The sequence below is a fragment of the Symphalangus syndactylus genome, chromosome 11, assembly GCF_028878055.3.
Source record: "Symphalangus syndactylus isolate Jambi chromosome 11, NHGRI_mSymSyn1-v2.1_pri, whole genome shotgun sequence".
Taxonomy (NCBI): Eukaryota; Metazoa; Chordata; class Mammalia; order Primates; family Hylobatidae; genus Symphalangus; species Symphalangus syndactylus.
In genome coordinates this window covers 11990356-12016272 of record NC_072433.2, presented here as the reverse complement: position 1 = coordinate 12016272, position 25917 = coordinate 11990356, and the positions used below count along the sequence as shown (strand labels likewise).

The 25917-nt window shown below is 39.3% G+C and overlaps 1 protein-coding gene across 10 annotated transcripts in view; it reads right to left on the bottom strand.

The window, feature by feature from the left end:
- EYA1 (EYA transcriptional coactivator and phosphatase 1) overlaps positions 1-25917 on the bottom strand; it is a 349363-nt gene that overhangs the window by 122662 nt on the left and 200784 nt on the right. For 7 of the 10 annotated variants that reach the window (XR_010114399.1, XM_063612625.1, XM_055297987.2 and 4 more), the window contains 3 exons: positions 16355-16432; positions 2886-2955; positions 2425-2570 (listed from right to left, as the gene is read on the bottom strand). Coding sequence is in view for 9 of the 10 variants with exons in the window: in XM_063612625.1 (XP_063468695.1) it covers positions 2425-2570; positions 2886-2955; positions 16355-16432 (294 nt within the window). In the remaining variant the exon portion in view is untranslated. The remainder of the gene's footprint in view (positions 1-2424; positions 2571-2885; positions 2956-16354; positions 16433-25917) is intronic. The other 3 variants (XM_063612623.1, XM_055297989.2, XM_055297992.2) reach the window with 1 other exon arrangement.

Sequence of the window (25917 nt, the reverse complement as noted above, 5' to 3'; positions counted from 1 at the left end):
TTTTTGTAGTTTTAGTAGAGATGGGGTTTCACCGTGTTAGCCAGGATGGTCTCGATCTCCTGACCTCGTGATCTGCCCTCCTCGGCCTCCCAAAGTGCTGGGATTACAGGTGTGAGCCACTGTGCCCGGCCTAATTCATGTATTTTTATTCTGTTTCTAGCCTATTGTTCCAGATGGGGATCTTTGTGATAAGAACATGTAAGGAAAGGTAGAAAGAGGTAGAAAGCACCCATAGCCATGCCTATCTCTGTGACTTCTACCTACAAGGTGGCAAACTCATTTCACTGGCAGACTCCAAGCAGATCCAGCAAAAAACAGAATGAATTTGTGTTTCCCCATTGATCTATCATTTTCATGATAAAAAAGATATGCCAATCTTTTCTTACAGGGTCTAAATAAAAAGTCAAGAGCACAAGTCCTTGGAGAAAGTTTTGTAAGACCATCTGAGCCTTGACTATCAGCAGTTAAAACCCAAGCTATGTGCTCTTCGTGAATGAGCAAAGGGGAGAAGGATGACATATTTTTCAATGCACTGGCCCCAAAAACAGAACTTTTGGATCAGAAGTACTCAGGGCATCTCCTTGTACTCAAGTTCCCGAAAGAGAAGATGGAGGTCATTAGGAAAATGCTAAGAACTGAAAATTATTCCCTGGGAATTTATAACCATGGAAAACTCTGGAATTAAAGCCCTTCACACTGAGCCTCACTCTCTCTGCCTCCCTTACCCCCATCTATCCCATTAAAATCCCCATCCTCACTCTGCTAGTTCTGATTCTATTCCCAGATCTTCTGCTCATCTCACACTCCTTGAACAGCTATTTCAGACAAGGACATTCATTAATGGTTTAGAACTGGAGGAACCCCTAACCCAGAGCTCAGAAACTGGCAAAGGGAGATGTCCAGGTCCCACCATGACTGAATGGGGAGGAGAAGGAAGAAGAAAGATGTGTGGCTGGTAGCCAGGGCAGTGATGGGAATAGCACCTTCCAATGGCAGCACTGGTAGGCTGATAGTACTTTAGAACTGTGTGGACTGGAAAATACATTTACACTTCAAATAACCATCTCACAAATAAATTTTGAGAACGTAAATCAAAGACTGCCTTGACTTCTATTATAGAATGGGAGCCGATCCTTTTTCTTCTTTTAGTCCAAGAATAGTTTGAAAGTAAATTCCAGCTAAATTTAATCCATAGCTAATATTATATGAGAAACTGTGAATAAAAGTTATGGAAACGAGAGATAATTTTAAAAATTCCATTTAGGGCTGTCTCTAAAGTCTACTTTAAAAATACCTATCTAGAAAACATTGGTTCTGATGGTTTTAAAATAAAACTATAAATGCTGAAGTCATATATAATTTAGATTATTTGTATGTATTTTATAAGAAATTAATATACAGTTGATTTTGTTTGAGATAGAATTAAAAGGAATAATTTACCTTCTAATTATTAACGAAATACTTAAAGAAGAGCATTAATTCTTTTTATATACCACAGAAAAGAATACTACAAAACAGTATCAAGCAGAAGCACAATTAGAATACTGGTCACAAAAAATTCTGTACTTGTTGCACAGAATTACTTATTCTATCAATCCTTTCCTCCAAGTGTCCATGTACTATTCCTTGATCACTAGTTTTTATTCTTTTCTTAATAAAATGCCAATAATTCAAGTGTTTCTACTCAGTTCAATCTACTTAGAATTGCAATGACAATTTAATGGAAGAAAAGGTATTTTGAAATTCTGAAACTTTTTTTAATTAAGCTTTGGGATTTCGTTGGATTTATTTTTAATTTACAGGTATTGACCTGTAAAAAGTGAGTTAAATTACACCAAGATAAAGATAATCTCCAGGTGGGAAAGAACAAATGTCCATGTGAGCTTTAACTGTTTCCTGATTTGCCTCTTCAAAGTATACTCCAGGCAGTGATATATAGATCACTTTTCCTAATGGTTGATAATGCTGAAACGTGAGACTATTACCACCCTCGAGTTTAAAGCAAGAGTTTGTTGAATTCTACTTGTACGTCCCGAATCACAGCTAGGCATCTGATAAATAGGAAATGAATCTGTACTCCAAAAGACTTCATTCACAGACGTTTTATCACAAATATGCACAAAAATATTTTGGATTCCAGAGCCCAGTGCTCAAATGGCAAATTCAGGATTGAGATATAAATCGAGAAAAGTGAGAGCAAGAAGGCATACGAACCACATAATCTTTTCGCTACCTCTGACCTCAAGATAAGGAGCTACCAGTTCTTATAATGCTCTTTAGAAACAATCATACTAAGAATTTAGACACAGAAGGTGACAACACTTTCTAAACTGGCCGAGGACTGGGTCTTTAAGTACCACTCAAATATATTAATACATGCGTGCCCATGCGATAACGCCACCACTACAATAGCAGGTTACTCACCATATGAGGAAATGCCGTACGGCTGTCCTGGCTGTGGGTACGTGGCATAGGCTGTAGCTTGTTGCATTCCTGTGGTAAACTGTGTTTGCCCATATGCAGCCATAGTTTGTGAGGAAGGGGTAGGGAGAATATGTGGGTATGGTCTGCTATTTGTCAGAAATGACAGAAAATAGAAAGCCCATGCATTAGATGGAAACATGCAAACCGATTAACAACCACATCACAAATTCCAGCTAAATATTGTATCTTAAAGTAAAACTTTCACACAGAATTGACAAAGCACTGAAATACTTCAGTGTCTCCACTACATGATGCTCAAAATAAATTTGTGTCAATATATTTACATCTCTATGAAATGCACTTTCATTTAAATTAAGATGGAACATGTGGGCACAGACATGACTTTAAATAAATGGCTACTCAGAGAAGTTATTTACTGATTAAGAGAAAATACATCTTACTTGGAAGGGTAAATCTGTGGTGGAGAGAACTGGTGAGTTGGTCGTGGGCTGAAACTACTGCTCCCAATTGCTGGAAAACAAAACAAAACAAAATAATGCGCAATAATCCAAGCAAAACACAAAATATATAGAAAGCACTGATACATTTTCAACTATAGGTTGGCCATATGAAATTTCAGATATTTGATCTTTGTGACCTGCAGAGATGGCAATTTCATATGGCTCTACCCAACAGAAAGTTAAACTATAAAGAGGAATGAATAGAAACTGATTAAGGGCTCTAGTTTTAAATGAACTCTTAGAAAACATCATCACAATCTTCGCAAATACCTGCTGGCATGCACAGTGACAATACTTAAAGAGTACAAGGAGTCCTGGCTACTGTTTGGAAAGCCGTGCTGAAAGGGGAGGTATGAAGCTGAATTGCAGGATTGGGTGGGAATGTGAAAGGTCAGCTGGCCTATTGTTTGTGCTCAGCAAGAACACACAAACCTGAGGCTGTATTACCAAGAAACGGGGTCTAATCTTCTCTCAGGTGAGAAGAAACAGGATAGATCCTCATTTGCCTGCACTGATTTAGCAATGGTTTTTAGTAAAAATGCATTCCTATAACTATCTTAAATTTCTCAAGTGGCAAGCTAAGCCTGTTTTTTCCTGTGCTGATCCGGGTGTTCCTTTGCCTTTTAGTTATATGTGATCAACTTCAATGTTCAACTAAAAAAAGGTTTGCCTTTATTTTTTAAAGAGGTATTTAAGCATTCAAGCAGAACTTTTCTTCTTAAGCACGTTTACTTGATTAAATAATGCACTAAAGTCCAAGCAAATGTTCTCGTACTCTAATTTTGGACTAAAGAAGCAAAAACCTATGTTAACAAAGTCCTGAAAGTGGCAGTTTCAGCTTCTTTCATTGTAAACAGAGTCAATCTACATATATAGAAATCTACATATATGTGTGTAGATATACATACATATATAGCTACACATATTTACATCTGTGGGTATACATGTACATATTTTTTTCCTCCAATTCCCTAATCTCTATCGGGCTAAGATGCGTATTCCTTGGGGACAATTATTATAAGATATAATGTTTATTTTATTCTTCTACCAATAATTACTATCTTCAGAGGCTCTATTATTTATTAATTCTATTCTACACTAAAATTCTTTTAGGAGGTTCCATGTACTCAAAGTTTCATATATAGTTTTCCCATTGTCACACTGGTACATTAATGTTTCTCAAATTTTGTTTTCCAGCTTGTGTTTGGGATGACAATGGTAGAATTGGACTAGAGTCTTCAAATCTATGAGTAATCTTTTCCTTGTAAAACAAACAAGGCCTGTCCAGGAACAGTAGATCTAGATTAGTACCACCCTTGCAAGCTCCCAGACTTGAAACGTCTGGCTGGCCGCTTGGCAGAGACAGCATCTGTACTGAAGAGATGACAAGCCAGCCCAGCTGGTATACCCCATCATCTGGCACATACTGAGCCACTACTCTGTTCCAGGTGCTGTGCTAGATGCTGCAGGCGCGAAGGTACAAAGACTAGTTCTGTCTGATACACGTGGGAAGGGTGACACATAATGGGATGGCCAGTTAAAGACTGCAGTTTATAGAAGAGAGGGATTAGTGGGAGAACACTTGGACTATGAGCACTACCACTTGCCCAGGTCATCTGCAACTAAAACCTCTTTTGCTCCTCTAAGACAGAAAACAGGCCAAGGGTAACATGGACTTACCCAGCAGAGTTACTGGAGAAATAATCTCTTCCTGGGACAATCAGAGTTCAAAATAATTGGTTAAAAACCAAACAACAAAAAAATGCAATGCTACTTACTGACAGAAGCCACAGAAACTCCGTTTATTCTTTCCTAGCTCTATGTCTATGTTTTTTGAATTGTGGGTCATGGCTCATGAAAAGTTCATAAACTCAATAGGTTGTACCCAACAATTTTTTTTCTTTTTTCTTTTTCACAAACAACAGAATAAAAGATATCAGGGTTATGGGTTACTACACAGAGTACAGGAAGTCCTGTGAGGCTTTGATTTAGAGGATAAGGACAGTATGTGTGTGTATATATATGATGAAAGACTTAAGAGGCTGCAGAACGTGGGAATTAAGCCTAGGTTCTGGAATCAGAATTGAATTTCAGCTCAGATTCAAATCCCACTTCTTCTATGTGGGCTTAGTCAAGTTATTCCCTCTGTCTCCATATGTTCTCCTATAAAATGATGGCAGTAATACCACCTACACCTCATAGGACTGTCATGAAGACTGAGATAATTTTCCCAGATTCCCACCATCTTTTACTCCATACTTGTCTTTTCCTTCTGTGTTTTCAACTCTACTCGGTGGACAGCATCACCATCTGTCCCACAAAGTACTTCAAGGTTGGATTTTCTGTTTCCATTTTACATATGAGGAACTAAGGGCTGATAGAAGTAAAGTAACATATCTAAGCAAACTGAACCCAGGTCTGCCTAACTTTTCCCACCAAAGCATACTGTCTTCCGGCCCCTGCATGGAAATTAGAACCTCACAGCCATCTTGTTTTCCCCTCTATTTCATGACTCAGGTGGCTCCCCTACCCCCAATCCAGAATTGCTGTTGGTCTGTCCTGCACACTCCATCCATACTCTCAGGATCCCTGTCCTGGTTTAGGTCCTCATAATGATGTCTCACCTGGACTACTGCAACAGTTACAGAGTCACTGTCCCTTTGTCCCACTCAGAGATGGCCACCTGTGCCTTCTGACTCTCAATACTGCCACCACCATGTTCTTTCTGAAACGGAAACTTCTTCATATCCATTCTCTAGCTCACAATCACTCAACAGTGCACATTATCCCTAGGATAAATTCCAAATTCCTTGGCAGAGAATACAAAGAGATTCAAGCTTCAACTCCCTCCTGGGTAGGTTATCTAGGCTCCCAGACTTCAGAACTGCCCATCCATGGCATGTACTTTTATGTCTGATTTGGTTATTGTTCACACTAGACTCTTCTTCCTTGTAAAGCTCTTCTTTCCTCTGCCTGACAAACATTCCACCGTAGAGACTAAGTCATCACTTTCCCTTTAGGACAACATCTTCCTTCTCTGTACTTTCTTGGAACATTGCAATCCTTGGCAATGTAGCACCCCCGACATTGCATTATAACTAGCGTATGTAGTGTATAGATGGTTACTTTCCTCTGCTAACTATGGGCTTCTGGGGCCAGGGAATTCTTATTATCTTATTTCCTCAGCACCTGACAGGGCCTGGCATGTGGTAGAGGCAATCAACACACACTATTTGTTTAAAAAGAATGTGAGAATTAGGTCATAAGCAAAGTAGATGTTTAAAACCACAATAACGTGAAGAATGGTTCAATTATTTTAAGTTTTTTTATAAACATACATAATAAACCTAATTTAGTTCTTTGGCAATATAGACTGGAGTAAGTAGTATCCCTTATGAAATAAATGTGAAGAACCTACAGTGCTGTCTTATAACTACTCACCTAGTTAGGTGTGCTTAAAATTACTGAATATGTCAAAGGCCATATAATAAGTCATATCTTTTGGGCTTTCTTTAAATCCAAACCCCTGTATGGCTCACACAATCTCCGCGTGGCCTGTAGTCAAAAATCTACCATCTTATACCTCAAGTACCTTTACTGTAATGGCATGAAACACTTTAAACTTTCCAAACAGTAACCCAGGAATTCAGATTAATTTTAATTTCACAGGACCAAAATCACCTAAAACAAAGGGAATGACCCCAGATCATCTATCAAGGTAAATTAAACGGTCATTTTACCCTTAGAAAACTCCAAATTACACATGCCACAGAGCCTTGGGAACATACGGACAACCAATATCTCTTCATCTGTTTCAATTATTCTATGTCCAACATAGAAAGAATCTCCTCCAATCTTTTTGTAGGAAGGGAGAGGAGAATCAAAAGTGAATAACAATCACCATCTTGGGAGCACTGGGAAGAGCAACAGAACTCTCGAAATTGGCAGGTCCTCAGTTCATTCCTCCCCCAGGCACCTTCATGTCAACACCATTCAGCCAGACAATCAGGTCAAAAGCCTAGAAGTAAGTTTTGACTCTTCTCTTTCCCTCACATCCCACCCACCCTTTTATCATAAGTCCAGCCTGTTTTCCCATCAAAATATACCCCAAACCTCACAGCTTCTCACTTCTCATTTATCACTCTGTTTCAGTCACCAACGTGGCAAACAGAAGATGCACCTCCTGGTTCTTCTGCTGCAGGGGATGAAGCTGAACAAGGGCCGAGCTGTTAAGCTCTGCAATCCATTCATGCCATGCAGGGCGGGGGTGAGGGGACACATTCAGAGGGCTTAACCCGACCGGTGACAATGCACCAGGGATACTAAGGCAGGCCTGTTCCTGGGAGAGCTGGGGCTCCTCTGATGGCCTTGCTGAAATGTCCTTAGACTGCACTCCCACCTAACTTAACCTCCCTTCCTTCCCTCTCTCCTTTCCCTTAACAAAATCCTGGCACAGTTAATCCTGCCTTGGTGGCTCTTCTAGGAAGACGTGAACTAACACAGTCATCTTTCTTCTGAGCCAGGAAAATGTTGGTCTCCCTGCTTCCATGTGCCCTCACCTCACCCTTCGCCCCATAAAGCACCTTCCATACATCAAACAGTGACCTCTTAAAAACATAAATTAAGTCATGCCACAAACCCCCGACCCTCAACTCCAAGCCCTCCATTATCCTCCTATCACATTTCATTGAACCCAAACTTATTTCTGCCCTTCACCAAGATCTCTGCTCAGATGCCCTCTCTTCTAAAAGAGACTCCCATTCATTCCTTTACCAAATTCTTTGATCAGCTTTTGTTTTCTTCTTAGCACTTTTAGTTGTCTATTTATGTACACCAGCACTTAACACTTACCCATGTATTATCTGTCTCTCCCAAAGAATGAAAGCTCCATGAGGGCAGAGACCCTGTCTACCACTTCACTGCTGTATTCCCTCTGCCTAGAACATTGCTTGGCATATAGCAGGTGCTCAATAAATAATTGTTGAATGAATGAATCAGACCTAGAAAGGTATACCTTTTATGAACAATTAAATACAGAAACCATATTTGTTACACAATATTTTTTCTCTTCCAGAAGCATTCCTGCTTCTATTTTCAATTTTCAAATATCACCAGACATAACTAGCATTTTACTTAATAACAAATTTAGGCTTTGTAGAAATGGCAGAGGCAGCAAAGATATCAAAAACTTTGTTTGCAATCCCTCTTGTTCTTAAAATTTAAATCATTAAAGTATTGCTTTTTGTTGATAAAGAGTAAATGGGCACCACTTTACAATATTTGGAAACCATGATAATCAACGCTGCAATTTTCAGTTCAGCCACATGCCTTGGAAAACCGGCCTCCCCTTTTCTTTCACTCTCCCCACACCAAGATCCCTGAGGGCTTCCCTGGAAGAGTGGGTCACTATGTCCTCAAGGCTTGCAGGTGCTAGGGCTTCTTGAAAGAGAGGTGGAGATAGCAATCACCAACATCAGAGTGGCTCCATTTCTTCTTTATCCTCACGGTCTATTTTATTAAGACACTAATAATAGAGTGGGAATCTTTAAGTTCCTTTTTTTTTTTTTTCAATATCGTGAAAATGGCCATACTGCCCAAGGTAATTTATAGATTCAATGCCATCCCCATCAAGCTACCAATGACTTTCTTCACAGAATTGGAAAAAACTACTTTAAAGTTCATATGGAACCAAAAAAGAGCCTGCATCGCCAAGTCAATCCTAAGCCAAAAGAACAAAGCTGGAGGCATCACCGCTACCTGACTTCAAACTATACTACAAGGCTACAGTAACCAAAACAGCATGGTACTGGTACCACAACAGAGACATAGATCAATGGATCAGAACAGCGCCCTCAGAAATAATGCCACATATCTACAACTATCTGGTCTTTGACAAACCTGACAACAACAAGCAATGGGAAAAGGATTCCCTATTTAATAAATGGTGCTGGGAAAACTGGCTAGCCATATGTAGAAAGCTGAAACTGGATCCCTTCCTTACACCTTATACAAAAATTAATTCAAGATGGATTAAAGACTTACAGGTTAGACCTAAAACCATAAAAACCCTAGAAGAAAACTTAGGCAATACCATTCAGGACATAGGCGTGGGCAAGGACTTCATGTCTAAAACACCAAAAGCAATGGCAACAAAAGCCAAAATTGACAAATGGGATCTAATTAAACTAAAGAGCTTCTGCACAGCAAAAGAAACTACCATCAGAGTGAACAGGCAACCTACAAAATGGGAGGAAATTTTTGCAACCTACTCATCTGACAAAGGGCTAATATCCAGAATCTACAATGAACTCAAACAAATTTACAAGAAAAAAACAACCCCATCAAAAAGTGGGCAAAGGACATGAACAAACACTTCTCAAAAGAAGACATTTATGCAGCCAAAAAACACATGAAAAAATGCTCATCATCACTGGCCATCAGAGAAATGCAAATCAAAACCACAATGAGATATCATCTCACACCAGTTAGAATGGCGATCATTAAAAAGTCAGGAAACAACAGGTGCTGGAGAGGATGTGGAGAAATAGGAACACTTTTACACTGTTGGTGGGACTGTAAACTAGTTCAACCATTGTGGAAGTCAGTGTGGCGATTCCTCAGGGATCTAGAACTAGAGATACCATTTGACCCAGCCGTCCCATTACTGGGTATATACCCAAAGGACTATAAATCATGCTGCTATAAAGACACATGCACACGTATGTTTATTGCGGCACTATTCACAATAGCAAAGACTTGGAACCAAGCCAAATGTCCAACAACGATAGACTGGATTAAGAAAATGTGGCACATATACACCATGGAATACTATGCAGCCATAAAAAATGATGATCATGTCCTTTGTAGGGACATGGATGAAACTGGAAACCATCATTCTCAGTAAACTATCACAAGGACAAAAAACCAAATACCGCATGTTCTCACTCATAGGTGGGAATTGAACAATGAGAACTCATGGACACAGGAGGGGGAACATCACACTCTGGGGACTGTTGTGGGGTGGGGGGAGGGGGGAGGGACAGCATTAGGAGATATACCTAATGCTAAATGATGAGTTAATGGGTGCAGCACACCAACATGGCACATGGATACATATGTAACAAACCTGCACATTGTGCACATGTACCCTAAAACTTAAAGTATAATAATAATAAAAAAGACACTAATAATAGGGTCGGAATGTTTAAGTTCTTTTTTTGTTGTTGTTTTGTTTTGAGACAGAGTCTCACCCTGTCACCCTGGCTAGAGTGCGATGGCACATCTCGGCTCACTGCAACCTCCACCTCCCGGGTTCAAGCAATTCTCCTGCCTTAGCCTCTTGATTAGCTGGGATTACATGTGCCCGCCACCATGCCTGGCTAATTTTTTGTATTTTTAGTAGAGATGGGGTTTCACCATGTTAGCCAGGATAGTCTTGACCTCCTGACCCTGTGATCTATCTGCCTCGGCCTCCCAAAGTACTGAGATTACACGTGTGAGCCACAGCGCCTGACCAAGTTCATGTGAATTTTTAAGCCATTGTGGAGAAGAAAGTAGGAGTGGTGGCCACAGATGTAAAGGACAGCTTGGAGTTAAAGGCTTAGAAACTTCTTCCTTTTACAAACCCTAAGCCCTGTTCATAGCCATTCCAGTATGTTGATTTTTGTCTCTTTCATCATTTATAAAAGAGAGAGAAAATAAAATGTAAAACAAGAGAATACTGATTCCAGGGTGCTCTGTGCTTCCTGCGCCTTCACCCAACCCCCTCAGCTCTCCTGATTCTTTCCGCTGTATTCAACACAGAGAACCAAACTATGGAAAACAAGATCCTTTACAGTTTCAGCCTCTCCACCACCTACCCCTTCACCTTCAGCCAAGCCCTTCTCCAAGGCCCTCGCTTCTCCTGTGTATCTTTTCCAAGTTGAGGCTGGTTGGTCTCTCAGATTCCAGATGTCACAAAAACCTGAAAACATATTTTCATTGTTGCTTCTTCCAAACCATTGGTTTTCTACTCTCCCATAAAATCTTTTTTTCTCTGGGGATGATGACAGATCTTCAACATTTCCATGAATGACCCACATCCTGGACACGCCTACATTTATCAAAAACTTTAGGATTTGGTGATGTCTCCCTACAAGCCCCAACATCACCCTGGGTTATGCATCCACTGCTTTTCTCAGTCTGTCTAGGCCTCAACCCTGGCCTTCTACTTCAGTCATCAAGCTCAAGACCACATCCTGACCCCTTTTCCCCACTCCATGGTCTCAAGCCATAATCACATTGATCAATGCATTAATTTCCTTAGCAAACATTTACTGAGCATCTCCTATATGCTTGATACCATGAAGACCACCAGGACTGTAACTGAATAATACAAACAGAATCTCTGTTCTCATAGGGCTACAGTTTAGCAAGAAGACAGAGACTGAGAATTAATCCCATAAGTAGTGAGGAAAGGTGCAGAACTAACTACAGAGGCACGTGGTGAAGGCCTCACTGAGTTTAAGTAAGGAATATCATTTCTGTCTAGAATTTTCACTCCTTTGTTCTCATTTCATGTGTTCTCCAACCTCATCAAGAGATGAAGAACCCCTGACATCCCTATCTTTTCTCACGGTATTAGCCCCTACCTTCTTCTTTCTACCCGTCTTGAATACACGAAAAATTATTTTAAACCATTCCTTTACTGATACTCTCCATTTTCTTAATTTCATATTCTCTCATGCTCTACCTGGCAAACCCTTGACCCTCGATCAAGCCCAGCATCTTTTTATGTGGTCTTCTAAGCCCTTGTAGAGAAATATCACTCTACCATACAGGCCCATGTTCGTTGCTCCAGCCTTGTTCAACCTTCAGCTCTACTGTCCAACCTCTTCTCTGTTTCTAGGCAGCCTCAGACTTCCCCAGCATCCACTACATCAATTTCAGTCTTCTCCAACTCTTCAGGCCCACATGCCTATCGATACTCTTATTTTGAGTCACTCTGGAGGAAAAAGTAGAAGCCATCATTCGTTCATTCATGTTTTCTTTAATTCAAATACGTGGCACATATTAGGCAAATATATGAGTGCCTAATATGTGGCAGGTACTGTTTTAGATGTCAGGGACATAGAAGTGAACCAAACGAGACAGAATCCCTGCCAACACAAGCTTATGTTTTGGTGGGGTGAGAGTCCAACACTAAACATAATGCACAAGAAAATGACAGCATTTGCAAAAAGCTCATAATTACTGGCAGGAAAGAGTGGGGAGGAACCCGGCCTGGTAGAACAGAAGTAGAACAAGAGAGCTGCACTGAGTCAAGTGGTCAGGGTGGGCTTCGATGAGGTGAGATTTGAACACAGACGAAGTTAGGGAGAGTAAGGCAGGTATACAGGGAAGGGACTGCCAGCAAAACAGGCATTATGTGGGGAGCACGTCTACCACGTGGGAGGAAGAGCAGTAAGCAATGGGGGCAGGAAACAAGGTCAGACAGTCTCTGAGGCAGACGATGATAGGGCTTGTGGGCTTTTTAAGGATTTGGCTTTTACCTACAGAGATGAATGGGAGCCGTTGGAGGGTCTGAACTGAAGAATCGGATAGGAACTCCCTCAACATACTGCCACCTTGTCCACTTCAAATTCATCTGCACCACTTCGTCTTGCATCTTCCCCAATGTTTCAGTGGAAAACTTATTCCTTTCTAGCTTGATCCGCTTCTGTTTTGGATTTGTGCTATTGCTATCCCATCAGGGGCTTTCCTCTATCAATTATCCCCGTACTTGCTCATACCTCTAACCTCTGCCTCTGTTGAGTTTGTGTCAGCAGTATGAAACCACCCTGACCTCCTAAATGCCATCCCTCTCTCTAATGAATTTCCTTTCCTTCCCCTCTTTTTAGCACTATGTACTTGAAAGACATTTTTCTTTTCCTCATCTTCACTCCCCCACATTATTCATGAAATCATCCATTCATTCAATAAACTTTAGGAGCACATACTATCTGCTAAGGGCTATGCCGGAGACACAGAAGTTCGTCATGTGGTCCATCAGGGACAAGGATAAAGTTCACCCATCTACTGAAACTGCTACAGGCTAACCCATTCATGCTTGTAATTTTTTTATTTTAAATTTTGACATAATTTGAAACTTGCAGAAAAGTTACAAGAACAGCACAAAAACTTCCCAGATATCCTTCATCCAAATTCTCCAACATGTTATTAACTTTATCCTTGATTTCTTGCGTGTGTGTGTGTGTGTGTGTGTGTGTGTGAATGCATACACATATATACCTCACATTCTGTTGGAGTTTTGTGTATGATGTCTTTTTACTTATAAATATTTCTGGCCGGGTGCGGTGGCTCACACCTGTAATCCCAGCACTTTGGGAGGCCGAGGCAAGTGGATTACGAGGTCAAGAGATTGACATCGTCCTGGCCAACATGGTGAAACCCCATCTCTACTAAAAATTCAAAAATTAGCTGGGCATGGTGGCACGTGCCTGTAGTCCCAGCTACTCGGGAGGCTGAAACAGGAGAATCACTTGAACCCAGGAGGCAGAGGTTGCAGTGAGCCGAGATCACACCACAGCACTCCAGCCTGGGCAACAGAGTGAGACTCTGTCTCTAAATAAATACACACATATATATATATACATGTATATTTCTATGTGTATTTCTAAAAAACAAAGAATTCTTTTACCACAGTACAGTTATCAAAATCAGGAAAAACAGTGATACTGATGCAATACTATTTTCCATAGATATTTTCAAAAAGATTATCTCTTTGTAGCACATGATTTTTAACTTGGACTTTAAAAGTATTACTTTTTAAAAGTATAAATGTTATATATATATATATATATATTTATATATACATATAAATATAAGAATTTTGAAAATAAGACAAAATCAGAAGGAATAATATTCAAATTATATTCCACCATCCAGAGAGAATCACTGCTAATTTTTAGACCTATATACACAGGCCCATATATGTACATACAGATGCCTTTTTAAGAAAGCAAAACTGTGATTATACTGAAAATATGACACTTTCATAACTTGCTTTTCCTATTAATATAGTTAACATTTTCTCAAGACACGTTTTAAAAATAATTCTCTAGAGCTGTGTACAGATCCACATTGTTGACAGTGCTTCCTTAGAATTCTTCCCTGTGTTTGCTTCCAGCTCAACACTCTTGCTTTTTTGTTTTGTTTTTTTGTTTTGAGACAGAGTCTCACTCTGCTGCCCAGGCTGAAGTGCAGTGGTGCAATCACAGCTCACTGCAACCTTGAACTCCTGGGCCTCCTTAGTAGCTGGGATCACAGGCACATGCCACCATACCCAGCTAATTTTTTAAAAATTATTTTTTGTAGAGACAGGTCTCCCTATGTTGTCCAGGCTGGCCTCCAACTCCTGGGCTCAAATGATTCTCCTGCCTCTGCATCCCAAAGTGCTAGGATTACACGTGTGAACCACCATGCCTGGCCAAAACTGTTGCTTTATCCCGATTTACCTGTTTTCATTTGATCCTCTGCCCATGTCATATATATTAACTTTCCGTGAGTTCTGTCTTCAAACTTGTTTATCCCACTAGCTTTAGCTCCCTGTACACTTTAAATTTCCCATGCCAAATCTCCCTTGAGCTCCAAACCCTAATATACTTGGCATCTGCAGGTAGATGCTGCCTCACGGTCAACATGCCCAAAACTGAGGTTCCTGTCTTCCTTTGTCAACCATGCTCCTCTTGCATTTCCTGGCTCTTAACTTCTTTCTCTGCCTCACTTACCCCTATACCCATTGGTAACTGATGACTATAAATTCTACTTCACAAATGAAATGCACCAAATCCATCACCTTCCCATACCCATTGCCAGTGTTTTATTTCAGGTCTTCAATATTTCTTGCTCAAATTAATACAAAAAAATATCTCACTGATTTTTCCACTTCAGCTCACCTGCCCCTAATTCATCCTGCCATGGTGGCCGTAATTCTGTCCTATGAATATGATCATGTGACCCCCTTCCTTTGATGCCTCGCATTGCACACAGCAGAAAACACAAATTCCATGAAGCTCACACAAACCTCTTTAGACTCTGGCCCCTGCCTCCCTCTGCAACATGCCCTTGCTCACACCGTACACACACCAGGAACCCTGAACCATTAACAGTTCCCCAAAGATCCATGCCCTCTGTGCTGCTGTCTCCTTTCACGGAGTGTCCATTTGTCCAGCATCTCTCTCCCAGTGCTTTTTTCCTCCTCATTTTTTAAGACTGAGTATCTACTCCATGACACCTTCCCTGATCACCCCACCCCAACCTGGTCTCCACTACGTCCCTTCCTGGGTGTTCTTTGGGCTCTCTGGGCTTCCCTCTGCATTATCAAACTGTACTGTGATGTTCTGTTCATTTGTTCATCCCACGAAGCCCTGCACCAGGACCATTTTCATACACCTATGAAGTCAGCATGGCACCAACCACATTGCCAGGTAAAAGTCAAATTCTAATAAATGTTTCAGGAAAGAACAAATGGATATTACGCCCTTTGTTATATTTTATTGCTTTCACCTGGTATCATTAGTATCGAAGTGGTGTGTTTGCATTTCATTTTGTATTTATAATTTCTTTTTGTTGTGGTATGTATTAAAGAAATGATCCAGAGAGCTTGATTAAATCAATCACAACTTCATGGAATTATAGCATTTCCAACAGAGAGGTGCTAAAATTATAGCAGGCAATATAAAAAAAAGTCAAAATTCTAAGAATTACGTCTGATATAAATAATTTTTAAATGAAATACTCCAAACTGGGCTGGGTGACTTGGCAAATATATAATCACATTCTCACAACCACCTTATGATCACAGTCGCTTTCTTGTCAGTAATTTCATTATGACACTTGTGGAACTTGGATATTTTGTTTATTGGAGGCAGGTTTTATTATTGTGAGGGAGATTAAAAACTAACCGAAGAACTTAATGCTGCTTTACAGAGTCTATTTAATTTAGATCCATAGTTGATATGACAGTTATTTAGCAAGATGGCTTGGCGAGTCTGCTTAGAAGTGTAAAATACCAAATTTTGCCTAACCAAATTTGAAGACCTGGAAAAATAATACATCTAAGAGAGAATGGGGGAGGAGTTACCAGCATAGTAAATATAATTAGTAGAAGAAAGGAGAAGAACAAAACCCTTTTTACCCCATTTATTAGATACCAATATTTCAGCAACCACTTCTTCACAATGAATAAAAACAGAATTGGTAATGTGCGACTCTGAGCAAAGCTATTTTATATGTATATATACATACGTACATATATACCCACATATATACACATATACATGCATACATATATATACACAGGGACATTACATGAATAAACTAGAAAAAATGCTTGGTGTGGATGTGAAAGTCTAATATTTACTCCTTACCCGAACCTGAGAAATTGTCTAAAGACCCGTCTGCTGTCGTTGAAGCTGTTTCACTGCTGTTCATTGGCTCTGTTTTAACTACAAAAATAAACAACATACACCGATATTGAATTAATAGTTATTTGTAAAGACATGGAAGAGAAGATATAACATTCTCATTTCAGAAAACATTTTCCCTAACTAACATAAATCATAAGCATAAATAGACTCCTTTTAAAAAACGTTCACGTGTTAAGTTCTTTCCCCTTAGGAAACAATCTATTGTCACAAGTTACCCTTTAAAAGCAGCACTTTAAAAGTAATTAAATTCATCATTGCTTTACATATTTGCTGAATTACTTATTGATAAATAAATCATCTCTCAAAATCTACATGACGTGATATAAAATCATTTCCTGGGGTTGTGGAAAAATCTGTCACTTGGTCAGGGTCAAAAGGATAGAACAGAAAGATGTGGGGAAGCAGGAAGTAAGTGGGTGTCGCCAGCAGCAGGTCTTCCTGATGCTCAAGGGCAGGGTCCCCCCTACCACACACACACACCTTCTGGGTTCTCCAGCCTGGCTAAAAAACCGAGGGCTCGATTTAATGCGCCATCATTACCACCCAGCCATATCTGACTGCCAGTTCATCGATATTTCACATATGCTTCGTACCAAAAACATACTGAATCTAAATGAAGCAGAAACAAAGTTTTCTATTTCAAAACAGTACTGATAGCAGACAGTTTGTGAAATACATACATGATCTTTGGTCAAGTCCCTTTGTGCTGTGAGATAACTTTTAGATTTATGCTATAGATTCTCTAAAGCGATCCACTCCCCTGATATGGTGACTGTTATTGTTCCCCTACCAAACAGACAAGCCAACAACTTCAGCACATCTGCCTTTGTTCTCTCTAGTTTTACATTTTTTTTTAATGAAGAAGTAGCATCGCTGTTTTCCTTAGAAACTACTGGTGAAGTGCCATCATCAGAATTTGCCTACCCTGCTTTGTGGAAGGTATTCATTTCTTAGTAACAGATTTTCAGAAAGAATGCAGTAATATTTTAAGGGATAGCTAAAAATCATTAACATGCTTCCTAAAACAAAGGCTCCCACGAGAGAATATTTGGGGAGGCCTCTCTTATAAAGCAAATTCATTTTGAAATGGGAAAAGAGGATGGAGAAAATGCAGCTTTTCCTTCTCTCAACATCACCAATCTGTTATAAACACCAGGGAAAAGACAAATTCACATAACTCCTGGATCTTCAAATATTCTCCTAATGCATAATGAGTAGTTTAAAAATAAGCATTATAAATAGATGCATCAGATAGTCACTTTTTAAACAAATAATTATTCAGATGGCTTCTAAACAAGCTTCAGAAAACAACAACAACAGTGAAACTAATGGAAATCACTCTGCTGGATTGTTTTCATGTAGACCAAACAATGGTGTAACTGAAGTTGTAACTGAAGTTTTCACTTTTCTGCCAGTTGTTTTGGGTTTAGAAGTCTTTGTTGATGCTAAAAATTCTGACATAAGCCTGTATTTCCCTTCTCTCTCCGTGACACCAGACAACCTAATGATTTCGCTTTTCATCACCGTTAAACTGCCATCATTTCAGGAAAAGCAGTATTCCATTGCTAGCACACAGCTTCTAAGTTTCTTACTTAGCTGTCCACATCATACCTTACTTCCTTAAAAAAACACACACAAAAAAACCTAATATAATGCCCCATACACATAAAGCAATCGTTCTATTTCACTCTCTGCCAGACAGATCACCACTAAGATTCTGAAGTCAGAATCAAATACAACATACTAAGCAAAAGAGTAGAATTAGATGCCATGGAAACAGGTCCTGTAAAGTGCCTACTATGTGTCAATTATTGATTATTGATAGACATTATAATTCATCCTTTTAAACAACTCTACAAATAGTTCTCAGAATAGACAAACTCCCTAGTCAGTACTGTCTTCTTGTTTCCCATGCACACATTAAAACCAAAGGGGTTAGGAAGTCACCCAAAGACCCACAGTAAGGGGCAGAAATAAGATTTAATTTCGGATGTTTTTGGCTCCAAGGCCCATGACTAAAGCTTGAAGAAATGGTAATAAGTGGGACTTTCCAATAGTACAAGCTACTCTACAACAAGGCTGCTGGGGCACAGTGCCACACACTGGGGTTAAAGTGGAAAGCGAAGTCCCTGCCCTCCTATGGTCTTAGGGCTCCTAGCCTAGTGAACTTGCTGGAAATTCTCACGTAGAACTTCCATGCCCAACTGTCAGGAAAAGATGTGAAGAAAAAATTGTTCCACTGCATGAGATGTCAATCAAGATTACTTCCAAGTCTTTGTCAAATCTAAGGGCTATGATTCAACAGATTCTGTAGATGCAACTACTTTGTGAAAGCTTGACTACACCAAAACCACTCCTATTTCTGTACCCCTAAAATTGACACCAGCTATTCTCCATATGATTAGCTTAATCGAATGTAGCCTTCACTCCCAAGAGGCACATTCAATTATACTTGAAATCCATTAAAAGTAGGCAAAAAGATTGGAAAGGAAAGGAAGAGGATACTTTTCTTTTAGGCCCCAATAACACTGCTTTTCACCATTGTTCAAACATACGCATCTATACACTAAGGAATAAAGACTCCCTTTTCCCAACGAACCCAGTTTTTTAAAAGGCTCACTGTTGAAGAGAAGAGGATGTACATAAAATAACCACCAGGATATTCATGATTTTATCAGGTACTGTAATTGAATACTTTGATCACCAGGGACCTGATGCTAAAGGCTGGTGATTTATTGTAATGTAAAATAGTTTCTGAATGAAAGCCAAAGAAACAGAGACTACTTCTGGCTTTATTGTAGCCAAACATACAACCACCAGAGAGTTAAAAAGACAAGAATGATCTCTGGTCACCAAAATTTTATCCATCCCATTCCCACTAGCACCACCACATTTATAAATACACTGTAGATGATGTAATACAGCATCTCTCCAACGCTTTGAATTTAAAAACATACACTGAGTTTTCTTGGTCTTAGAGGTTTAAGGTACTGTAACATCTGAGAACAACTATCCCATCTAAGCCACCTATCTAAAAAGAAAAAACTATGAATGATCTGTTCACCTCTAAATAACTAGGATTAGTTTATCTCCACCATACTATTCATTATGTGACTCCAGTCTATTAGAAAACAGCAACTTTTGTTCTCTTTTGCCCCCACACGAGTCTCTTTTTCTACCATTCTAAGTTTCCAGTCTTCCTTCTGATCCTTAAAAATCTATTCATCCTTTACAAATATTCAAAAATTCCCTTTTATCCCTTAAATCTCCCTGTTCCTCCAACTCCTTCACTTGGCCATGCACTCCAGGCCTGAGCAATGCTAGGCAACTTGCTCCTCTCTAGATACGAAATGATCTTCCCTCCACCAATGCCATTGAGTTTTGGTCTTGAAGTCAGAGAATCCAGTTACCTGCTATAATACTTTCTAAAAGTGATTTAATCTTCTTGATCTTAATTATCTCCATATACAAATGTTTTAAAATTATATCTATATTACAGGAATAAGAATTCATAAAAATGTACATAAAGTACCTGATATAAAGTAGGAGCTAAAACTATATTCATCATCATCATTAAAAGTAGCAGTAGCAATATTCTCTGTTGGGCTGAATGCCTTCCTCCTTTCTCCTAGGGAGTAATACTAGGAACAATATACAACAGTTAAAAGCACCAGCTTTGGAACTATCAGTTGAATTTCAATCTAGCTTTGCATCTAACAGCATCAATCTGGAAGTTGGTCAACTTCTGTATGCCTCAGCTTCCTCATCTGTGAGTGTGGGTGAATACTCAGGTGAGAATAAAAAAAGATAAATGCTTCTAAATCATTCCACACTGTGCTAGGTCCAGGGCCCATGCTTTTATAGTCACTCTATCACTACAGTGTCTCTTTATGACAAATCAAAGTCTTTCTTAAGATACAGATAACTGGGTCCAAATGTATCATGAACTTCACATTAAAGTTAAGCTTCCCCTTTAAAAGAAAGTTAGAAGAATCCGAAGTGAAGGGATGTGTCCAAGATCAGCCACGAGGCCACACTTCAAGAGAGCCAAGATTAAATCAAGGTAACTTGGAAATAACTCAAGAAGGCAGGACCAAATTGTGATTATATGAAGAAAACTTATGTTTTGGTCATTAAAAGGCAGTGTATACTTTCTGAAGAAACAGGCTAATAGAAGGAGAATGGTTTACATGGCAATTGTGATCAATAATTCCAGGATAAAATGTGGCCATCTTTTTCTGGCATTTTTTAGGGGAGGCTGGCCCATAAAAATGAGAAAACCATCTTCCTTCATCATAAATTTCAGTGTGGATCTATCAGACCATTGGAGCTCGGTGACATTAGCTATCAAGATCATGCCACTAACCCATCATACCATGATTCCATGCTTATCAAGCAACTTCTGGTTATACCTTGAAGGTTCCAGTCATACAGAAGACTTCTGCATCTGCAGAAGATGACAGACCATTCAGAAGAAACAAATATTTCGTCCATTTGATTAGTTATATTTTTCACCATAAATTAAGTGGGCTGTTTTAATAAAGCAAGTTCAACCACAAAGGACAGTACTGCCTGCTGGACTAGGAGCCAGCCTGTATGTTACAAATAATTCATGCCACAACACACAGGGAAGGCAGCAGCCTTGGTGAGCTGCAGGCCCTCCCCAGCAGCACCTAAGCTCATCTCACAACTTTTCTCAAACTGTTACAGTAAGCACATCTTGTCTTTGCTTGGCACAAACTCAATCTTCCTTTTAGTTTTGTTTCCTACTATATTATGCAGGGACTTCAAAAACTCAGTTTACCATCCCTCTCCCACTCTTTATGATTCCTTCATCTCTTCTACTTCAACAAGACTTACCTTCATTCCATATTGGTTATTAAAATGTTCAGCTGCACCCATGCCTGGAATTGCATTACCTCCTTGAAATATCACCTTTTACCTCATTCATTCACTTAGTTGCTATTACTCCTCATCAGAACAAGCCATCTTTCCAAATCCCTATCTGTTCTCCCACTCCTGCTTCACAGCCTCCCTTGCCTCGCCTGAAACCCAGAGCCAGTCACGCCTAGCTCCCATCCTAGGATGCTGTGTGGTCTCATTTCTCCTAGCATCTTTTTTTGCCAAATTTTAATCTCAGGATGGGCAATCTCTCATTGTTCACTGTTCTGCTGCTGTTCCAGATGGATGAGTATAGCAGAACAGGTGCCATACATGCTGGCCAAGTCCGCTTAATTGCATTCTGTCTTTATTCTTTTGAGTCACCCTGTTGCTTGCCAGACCCCCTTTTCCATCTCTTGACAACTGTCTGAAACAGTTTCCACTGAGTTTTTTCCATGTTCCTTAAGCTCCAGAGACATACCTCATCCTTTACCATCTTTGGCCCTTCCACACCAACTATTTCCCTTCCACACCAACTATTTTCTAAAGAATGTTGATGCTGCATTAAAGCCTTCGTCTTCCTGCAACATTTCCCAGTTTTCCATGGATTAATTTCAATGAAAGTTTCCTTTCCTTGAGCAGGGTTTAACCTATTTTACCAAGGAGACTTTCCCAATTGCCCAGTTCAAACTCTTCTTAATCCTAACTTGCCTCAATTGTATAGAATGAGTCTTATTCCTTGGCATTTTTTATCATTGTTCAATATAACATAGCAATAGTTCTCTTCTCCCCCATGTATTTCTTTTTCTCCAGGTTTTCTTCCTTTGACTACTCTGTGGTTCTAAATTTCCACTTCCTTCTTGTCTGCATTTTCTCTCACAATCATTTCTGTCCTGGCCACACTCTATAATTTCCACCACTCTAACATTTTACAAGTGTCTCTTTCTAATTTCACAGCCACTATCCTAATTACCTTCTGCCTCTTCTCTTATGAAAGTTAGCAAATCGGACTTTCAGCCTCTACTCTCCCTGCTTTGGAAACAAATATTTATCTTTTCATAATTTAGATGTGCATGAGTCACTCCTGGCTCTGGGGTCTTCAGCAGGTTCTCTACTTTCTTCTGAATTAAGTTCCCAATCTCTAATCATGTATTTAAGGCCCCCCATACTCTGACACAGAACTTTTCTTATTTTCTTTGCTTTACTTTTCATTTTATTTCTTTCATACACTTTTTATTTGCATAACAAATAGTAATTTGCAAGAATACAAGAGTACTGAAAAATACACAATCTCATCTAATTGTCCCAACTTTCCTGTGTGGCACTATTATCCCCATTTATAGATAAACAGCCATATATCCATACATTGGACATCATTTAAACCAACTGGCCTCCTAAGACGTTTAATGCTTCCTCGAATCTACAGCTTTGTGGTACCCTTCCCTCCGACATTGAATATTCTACAAATTTTACACGTGACTAAATCCCACAGTTTCTTCAAGGTTCAACTGAAATCCCACCTGTTTCCTTAAGTTTTCTCTGATCTAGGACTCAGGGGTGGTTTCTTATTCTTTGAACTATGTCTGTGTTTGTGACTCCTTTAGAATATATGTCCTCTTCTACCTCATTTTATATTGGCAAGTCTTATGCATTTCAATATATAATAAACTGCTTCATGACCTAAAAAGATCCTCTAAGACCAAAAAAACTCAGCTACATTTTTTTTTTTAGTTTACGTGATTGTATCTCTACAGGACTTAGCCCAATGTTTGGCTTGCAGTTGGAACTCAGTATTTATGGAGGGAATGGATAAAGATAAACTGACTTAAAAAACAGGTTACAACTGACTTCATACTACTAGGCACATTGCACAGGACAATTCAAAACACTGTGTATACTAAAAACAAGGTGGTGACAGTTCATTCTGCCCAAATCATCACTCAGTCTACTGATATGCAGGCTTTGCAAAGTGTCTCATTTACAGGACACATGTCAGTTATGTTATTTTGAAAAGTGTACTATTTGGAGAAGACACATTAGCATAAACTGTCAATTACTGAAATTTTTGTATGTTTAGAGAGGATCCCGCCTGAATCAGTAAAAAGAAAGGTAAATAAATTACCATAAATTTGTAATAATTCATGGGACATGACCCACAAAGGCAAATGTTGGGTATTGCTGCAAATAAGCCTTAAAAGGACCCTTTATAAAGCAACACAATTATGCTGTAGAGGATTGCAAAAGCAAAACCATGTAATGTTATGTTACGGGTTGGATTCAATGACAGTATCACTCACAGATTTAATGAGTCTCTTTCTCAAACCATGAAGCAGAAATAGAAATGTGTTTTCAGAAACTGTGTCAAATGATTTAAAAAGGGGCAGCGAGGGACATGTGAAGAGAATAAAATTGTTGCATAAAATATGAAAGTGGAAAAAAGCAACATTGCTAAATTTATATAGTTGACATCTCACTCTAAATGCATGATTGATTCAATACTACAAGTACCCATTTGATTATTTCTGCTTCATCTAAAAGTACATATATCCATGAACTAAATGTGTTTTCTTTAGTTAATTCCCATTTAGAAAACAAGACATTCCTTTATGTTTGGATTGGCTATATAGCATATGATCATTATCTCTCCAAAAAGTAAAGTTAAGGTCATCTTCTTTATCTTAAAGGAGGGCAGGAAAAAACATTAGCTCTTCAATGGTACACCTAGTACAATCTTATGAAAACCAAATAAACACATCCAGACTAAACTTGAATTTAAGAGTATACATGGCCAAAAAGAAACATTAGTCTATTTCAAAACCTGCTATTCATGGAAAGTACAGCATATATCAACAGCAGCATGTGCAATTACTTACGGGGTGACCTAGACTAATTTAAATTTTTTGTAAAAGAAATAATATATGGTAAATCACAACTGCTCCTTTGTAATGTCTTTTACAACTCCATGTTCCTTTTTGTTTTGCAACTCATTCTTCCACACTAGCTCAGTTTCCTAACACATGCAATCTGAGAAGATTACATGAGCCTCCATACTAATGCTCATCTCTACCCCAATCCAATCTATCCTTGCAACTGCTGCCAGATTAACACCTAAAACATTTCCACCGTATCAGCCCCTTGTTCAAAATATTCAGTGGCTTCTCTACCGCCTCCAGGATGAAGTCCAAATTCCTTAGCTTACTATTCGGGGTCCTCCACAGTTTGGCTCCAACTGATCCTTCCAACCTTATCTACTATCAATTCCTTCTTCAGCTAAACTGGTCTCCTCACAGTCTCCCAAACTATCCTACCTTTGTTTGTATTGTTTCTTCATTTAGAAAGCATTCCATCTCTTCTCCACCTATTCAAATTCTACCCATTTCCCAATACTCAGCTCAGATTCCATCTCCGCCTTGAAGCTGGGCCAGACCTTAGCAAGCTGAAGAGCTCTTTCTTCTATACTGAGAGCACTTTTGTTCAGATCCATGGCTTGTAACCTTCTTGAGAATGAAGCCCTCTAACACCAAAACATTTCAGAACCCAAAGTGTATGACAAAAACCTACTGTGATTTTGTAGATAAAAAATGTGTATTTTAATAAACATAACAGAATGTCCACATGTGAAAGAGTTAAATATATATGTGGCCTGTTAATTTCCTCACCCTACAGACAAACCTTTTGAATTTGTGGACCTTTGGTACTTGCCCTCCAACTACTGAGGAAGTGTAAGCCACAGGCTGAAAATCCTAGTCTCCATAATTTATTTGGTATATTACCTTTTAGTTTTCCTAAATGTTTAAAAAGTCTTAGCTTCCTTAACCAGCCCGTGAGCTCCTTAAGACAAGTATCACAGTCATCATAAAAGAGAGAGATAAATATCTAAATTAAATATTTTGTTTGAAAATCACAGAATTGCAATTCAGAACATATACAGAGAGCAGGATGGTCTTCAGTATGTCCTAAGAACAAAGAGAAGGAGGTTTTATTAGAAAGAGAAATGTTACATTTTGTTTTGAAAAGCTCATTGGCACTAGAGAAGCTTTGGGAGGCTGCCAACCTCTGACTGGTGACTGGTGGCAGTAGGTAAAACCAGTCATGGAGTCATGGCAGGTTGTCTCACTAGTTACTAGGTAAACTGGTTTGAAGGTTACAGCAGGCCATTTCAGCAGCTGGGCTTGAAGAAAATTCAGCTTTTGGAGCTGGTGCTATATTCCCCAAGTGCTTTCTCCCCCTACTCCTTCAACTGATTTAGTTGGTGCTATGGTTTGAGTATTTATTCCCTCCAAAACAAATTTTGAAATTTAATCCCCAGTGTGTCAGTATTGAAAGGTGGGAACTTTAAAAGGTAATTGGATCACAAGTGTTCCACCCTCATGAATGTATTAATCCATTCGTGGAATAATGGGTTCATGGATTAATGGTTTATCAGGAGAGGGAAACTGGTGGGTTCATGGATTAATGGTTTATCAGGAGAAGAGAAAGAGGAACCTGAACTAGCATGTTAGCATGCTCCATGGCCCCCCCATCTGACACTCTGTGCCACCTTGGAACTCTATAGAGAGTCCCCACTAGCAAGAAGGCCCTCACCAGATACAGGCCCTTGACCTTGGACTTAGCCTTCATAA